This window comes from Agrilus planipennis, unplaced genomic scaffold (genome assembly GCF_000699045.2).
Source record: "Agrilus planipennis isolate EAB-ADULT unplaced genomic scaffold, Apla_2.0 scaffold7, whole genome shotgun sequence".
In the NCBI taxonomy this organism is placed as follows: domain Eukaryota; kingdom Metazoa; phylum Arthropoda; class Insecta; order Coleoptera; family Buprestidae; genus Agrilus; species Agrilus planipennis.
Window position 1 is genome coordinate 3286502 of NW_020439340.1, and position 6709 is coordinate 3293210.

At 30.3% G+C, this 6709-nt stretch overlaps 1 protein-coding gene across 13 annotated transcripts in view; it reads left to right on the forward strand.

The window, feature by feature from the left end:
* LOC108737683 (complexin) overlaps window positions 1–6277 on the forward strand; it is a 314656-nt gene extending 308379 nt beyond the window's left edge. For 11 of the 13 annotated variants that reach the window (XM_018470714.2, XM_018470712.2, XM_018470710.2 and 8 more), the window contains one exon: window positions 559–2868. In XM_018470714.2, coding sequence (XP_018326216.1) covers window positions 559–632 — 74 coding nt within the window. In that variant the 3' untranslated portion in view covers window positions 633–2868. Of the gene's footprint in view, window positions 1–558; window positions 2869–3647; window positions 4032–5806 lie in introns of those variants that run through there. The other 2 variants (XR_003231944.1, XR_003231945.1) reach the window with 2 other exon arrangements.
* The last annotated feature ends 432 nt before the right edge of the window (window positions 6278–6709 follow it).

Genomic DNA, 6709 nt, shown 5'->3' on the forward strand with positions numbered 1-6709 from the left:
AGAAAATTTTTAAATTTAAAATTTCTTGGTATGCTCAATTGCAAATATACTGTAATGCCATAAATTCAGTTCAATCAGTCTTAAAATAACTCTGTATTTAAACACCTTAGTAAAACGATTTCATATCTACAAATATTAGATACAATTAAAAATAAAACATTGTATTACAGAGAATATTTCTCAGTTCATCAATTTCTCTAGCTGCCATACGTTCTTTTCATCTGCAACAGTATAAATATATGTTACACGTTCCCCTTTCGACAGAGGCTGTCTTGCACAGACTGATATCACGAAACCACAGTACAATTATTTCTGTACATTAAAAGACATGCAATTTGGAAAGCGTCCCGATATACAGCCGTATAGCGCACTAAAATTGATTTATGACCGCCTGCAAAAAACGTCAAATCGAATATCTTGTTATACTGCAGTGTAACTTATGTTATCAGTAGCTAGACACCGACATTTTAATAAATGCTAACATCTTCTTCCTCGGTATCGCTTTTTTTCTCTATACTGTTTCATGCATCTTGCTACATGTCTGTATTTGTTTTCCAGAATTGAAGAACACGATAGAAACACAAGTAAACGAACTCAAGTCTCAAATAGAAAGTAAGTGCGTTATGCAATGAATTTGGGGACATCTTGGCATTTTCTGCGCGGCGTCGGTCTTCTCAATAAGCAGGGCTCCGAACCCTGCTCCCACACTATCTCCCAACACCACTACAAGCCTCAACCAATACTAATTACGTCTAACAATACTAATTAACAAATTAATCCATTTTCTTCTGCCCATCTCAAAAATAACGTAAAAGTCAGCTTGGTTTTTCATTTGTTCTTGTTGTATACATTGTTAATAGAAAAAAACAACAAAAGACTATCGGCGAATTCTTCTCAACTTAAATTTACTCCAAAAAAAAAATAACAAAATAAACAAATTAGGTGTAAAATAATTATTAATTAAACAGCGGCGTTAAGTCTGGTTTAAGGTAGGGTAGTAGGTAATTTACATCAATGTCGCGCAGTAACTGCCCATTATAATGATAAAGAGACTGCGATACTTAAACAATTGACAAAAAAAAAACAAAAGTATTATGACAATGACGTGTCTAAAAACAAACAAAACAAAAAAAACAGTGGGAGCAGAGACAATGACAAAACAAACAAACGTGCGTTGTCATAATGGTTTTGTCGTAGTTATACCATTGTTACAAGTTATGTAGATAGAGATAGCGTTACCTATTTTTTGTAATAAAACCAAATGTGTGCGTTGACCCCTTTTTTCCGAAACGATGTGGCATGTGTTTTAGCTTGATGTAGTTTATAAGGTGTTTGTGGCTTAATATTGTGTATGAATTTTTCTGCCTCTCTTTTTCTCTCTCTTTTTTGAACACCTTTTAGATGGTAATTAGCCAAATAGTACATAAAGAAAGGTTCCGAGGCTCTTACCTAATAATGCTACATACTTGATAATTCTGTTATATTTTATATTTTTTACAATTATGTAACATCATAAAAAATGATTTAATTTAATTAATTAAATAGGTACTCATTTAGTGATTCCTCTATGTACTATTGGCTATGTACTAATAGAAAACCTGAGAGATATGATTGGTGATCATCCAAATTCCTTATATAACACTAAACTTTCGATGTCGTTGCTAAACAAAATGATAATTCTGCTTAAGGAATTAAGGAAACTAATTCGACATAAAGTAGAAAAAAGATAATCTAAAATTTATGATATATGTCGTATGTTAACACATTTTCCCAGAAAAACTAATTACATTCGTACATTTTATGAATAAAACTACGTATCTTTTCTCATGCATAATAATAGGTACTTTATGTCGACGAAGAACAAAACGCTTGATGCTTTTTTGCTCCATTGAATTGTTTTGTAACCAAAATAAAAAACAGACAAAAGTCTCTAAAGCAATACGTAAATTAAATAACCACTTCAAATTCATTTGATTATTCGAAAAGAATTAGCTTTACTAACGCAGTAACGTTAATATTCGCGTTAATTTTGTTTATTAATGTACATTTTTTTTTTCGAGAATATATTGATGTACAGTACATCTCGAAAAAAGTTACAACTTACTAGAGGCTTGTTAACATTTGTGCATTGTCGTGTTACATGTTGTGATGAATACTTCACTGTAGCTTTATTCTGTTAAGCATTTTAGCTTCTTGTATCGGTGCTGTAGATGTTTCAAATGTTTATTGTTTTACTGTTGCTGTCTCTGTCTCTTGTACATCTTCAAAGTCCCTTATAAGTAAGACCAAGGAATGGTGTTATGTTGGTATATGATGGTTGCATTTTCACTAGATTTGTCTCCAGTTGCTTAGGAAATTAATTGTTTAATTTTGTGACATAGTATATATATAGCGTTCGCGATATTTTTCTCTAGAAAACGTCAAAGTAAAATTTCATAAAATTAGAAAATTTTAAAAATTTCAGAAGAAAATTCAGTAATATGAAATACGTTGTTACCGTAAAATAAAAAAAAATTGCAGAATTTGATCGTTTATTGACGAAACAGTTGAAATTTAAGTCTTCAAATTTATAAACAATTTTGAAATGTTTCGAGCACTTTGGCATTTAAAAAAGGAAATAAAACAACTGCATGTATTTCATAATGGATTTTCTTCGTATAAAAAAATTTCGATTAATAAAAAATAACATCAACATGAAACATTACGTATTAGAAGGTATCCATTTTGCTTTTTCACATAATTTCTTTAAAATTGAAGTCAATTACTGTAAGTATATCAATCTAATTAATTAATTAAGTATAAAATGAGCAAATTGTTTACCTGCTGTGTGGTCTCACTATATAAAGTAAAATCTTTCTAGCGTAGCGCAGCAAAATTCGATGTTCTATCATAACTACAGTCCAATAAAATTCACGTTAAAAATGAACTCATTACCTAGTATGCAGAAACATGGTAATAGATGGTTATGTCGGACCAATACAACCAATTATGTTGCAGTCATTTATTTAAGATTCATATTTAACGTGAATTTTTCCGTGGCATTGCTTCGCGTAAATGTGTATCAGTGTTAGCTGCATTTTTATTAGACGACCTTGTCAATCGATTTATTACACACTGTTATCAATTATTAAATGTGCAACCTCTATTGCTATAAGTGTCGTTGTTTATTAATACTGTGTATTCTTCATGGAATTTGGGTGAAATTTTACTAAATACACCTGTCTAATATCCATTATTGATATAGGAGAAATTTCTCTCTAAATCTTTAATATTATTAATTTGTCATCAATAAAATGGTATCTTGGCAGTATATGATATAAATAAACTAATACATAGAATGGACTATATACTAAATGGTTGGCTGTCTTATGTATGTATTATATGAGTAACATAATCATCCATTTTTGGATAGGTAACTGATTGATTTGTTAAAAGAAGAAATTAAGCAAAAAAAAATTAAATATTTTATTTATTTCTCTGCCGAAATTGTTAACAGAGTTCCACGCGCTAAACGTGTTGGTCTGGCTGTTTTTTAAAATTTTGTACGTAACTTAAGGATGTTTGGGAGGTATGTCAGAATGCTACGAGACAAATAAAAATTTGGAAGAACGCATTTTCTGCGCGGCGTCGGTCTTCTCAATAAGCAGGGCTCCGAACCCTGCTCCCACACTATCTCCCAACACCACTACAAGCCTCAACCAATACTAATTACGTCTAACAATACTAATTAACAAATTAATCCATTTTCTTCTGCCCATCTCAAAAATAACGTAAAAGTCAGCTTGGTTTTTCATTTGTTCTTGTTGTATACATTGTTAATAGAAAAAAACAACAAAAGACTATCGGCGAATTCTTCTCAACTTAAATTTACTCCAAAAAAAAAATAACAAAATAAACAAATTAGGTGTAAAATAATTATTAATTAAACAGCGGCGTTAAGTCTGGTTTAAGGTAGGGTAGTAGGTAATTTACATCAATGTCGCGCAGTAACTGCCCATTATAATGATAAAGAGACTGCGATACTTAAACAATTGACAAAAAAAAAACAAAAGTATTATGACAATGACGTGTCTAAAAACAAACAAAACAAAAAAAACAGTGGGAGCAGAGACAATGACAAAACAAACAAACGTGCGTTGTCATAATGGTTTTGTCGTAGTTATACCATTGTTACAAGTTATGTAGATAGAGATAGCGTTACCTATTTTTTGTAATAAAACCAAATGTGTGCGTTGACCCCTTTTTTCCGAAACGATGTGGCATATGTTTTAGCTTGATGTAGTTTATAAGGTGTTTGTGGCTTAATATTGTGTATGAATTTTTCTGCCTCTCTTTTTCTCTCTCTTTTTTGAACACCTTTTAGATGGTAATTAGCCAAATAGTACATAAAGAAAGGTTCCGAGGCTCTTACCTAATAATGCTACATACTTGATAATTCTGTTATATTTTATATTTTTTACAATTATGTAACATCATAAAAAATGATTTAATTTAATTAATTAAATAGGTACTCATTTAGTGATTCCTCTATGTACTATTGGCTATGTACTAATAGAAAACCTGAGAGATATGATTGGTGATCATCCAAATTCCTTATATAACACTAAACTTTCGATGTCNTTTAATTATTATTTAAACATATTAAAAAGTTTTACGCTCATTATTAATAGAGATTGAAACAAATATTTTTGTGTTTCGAAGTTGAAATCAAGGCATATTCACTGCCAAAAGTCTGTTAAAATTTTTCCATATTGTTCGTTGTTTCATATTTTATTCAAAGTTTTTGGTCAAAGTCCAAATTTTCTCTCAAACCGTATACCTTTTTTTTAGTATAAATAGTATTAATCACGAATTTCTAATTTAATGTACTCTTGTCTCCGATTGTACCTCCCAAACATCCTTAACTGTCAGATGAAAATGCGTAAAAACCGGGGAAGTCCTTGCACCCAATATATCAAAAATTTTATTATTAACCAGCAACATTTAAAAATAATGTTCTTAATGTTACTATTGGTATAATCTTTTTTTTTGTAACTGGACTTGTAACGAAAATAAAACTAAACAAAAAAAATAAATAAAACAAAAAAGGAACAACTATAGTTAAGTACCATGTTATTTTGTAAATTAAAACAAATCAAAATAAAATGAATAACCTAAAACGTCCTTGAAAGAACCCTCCAGTGGTCCAAAAGAAATAACGAAAAGTTATCCGATGATTACCATCAGGCACATAAGCTGGTCATGTTCCCACTTTAACGATGACAAATTTAATAATATGGAAAAAGTGCGGGAAAACTTGTTTGCTTTCAATGCAATCGCAAAAATCAATGCAATCTAAATAAAAAATACTTGTAGGTATGTAAATGTGATGTAAAGGTGTAATATTTCGGTTACTTATTGAAGACTATTTAGATTAGGCATTTAAATTAATATTAATATTATATGTTGTTAAATACCCACCCCACCCTCATACATTACTAAAACCCGCCCTCGAAAATTTTACTCGGAATTTTTAGCTATGTAAATTTCTACACCAAAAATTGTTGTTCCTAACTTGCTGTTGTTTGTTGACCCCTCTCGTGTGCATGGTACTGCATAATATTTACAGGAATAATTGGGTAATTAATACGATCGGCAGAAAGTACAAAAAAACTACGAAAATTTTTAAAAGCCAATTAATTTTTTAACTTTCGAGAAGCAATACTACCTTTTCAAAAAAAAAAGTTGTGTGTATATTTGTCTTCCATTTCTTTTTAATTGCGTTTTTAATGAAAACAAACAAAAGAATTAATTATTAATCACATAGGTACCTAGACATAAAATGATGATGCAGTTTTCCGAAAGTAATTCAAATTTTGTTACTTGTGCAAAAATTTTAAACCCAGTAATTGTTCATTTATTAATAACTGCGCTTACGAGTGCCTTTTTGGCAACAAATATACATGACAATATCTTGGTGAATTGCTAATGTTGAAATTAATTTAGAGCTAGACTGTAGGGTGACATGTTTTTCAGCCTGTCCTGATTGAATAAATCTTTACAATTATTAAAAATATGACAATTAAAATTATTTCTATCGATTACGTACCACGTCCGTTTCGCCGAGCTGTGACTATCAATTACAACAAATGAATGTACATTTTCCAAGCCTTATGTACTTATTTCACTAACCGATTATTAGTAAACTTTTTAATTTACTATATTTTTATTAATTTCTAAGCTTTCCAAAGGATTCAATTTTTGTAACAAATGAAACTCAAATATTGAACCTTCTGTAACGCTTTTAGGGCTCAAGTGTCGATTGTAGAACTTGAATTTGCATTCTCAGCTGTTATCCTGTCCGATTAAAATTGAAAAACCCTTTTTTCAGTTGGTGCTTCCCGTTCCCTTTCCACCCCTAGACAAACACTGAAGCAATCTCGTTCCATTATTGTCTAATTCATTTAACGCGATTTGTTCGGAAAATCCATTTACAAAGTCCGCATTTAGTCCAAAGTTTTAAATAAATCTCCGACTTGTTTATTACAAAATATATTACTTGAAGTAAATTATTCCCTAACTACGCTTGGATCTACTTAAAAGTATAACCACTATGTATACGTAATTAGTACACGAATAAATATTATCACATAAAACTTAAAAAAAAAAAAAGATCGTACCTTCCAAAACAGTCAAAATTTTCGCAGGGTAATTCAAGCAATTTAATAAA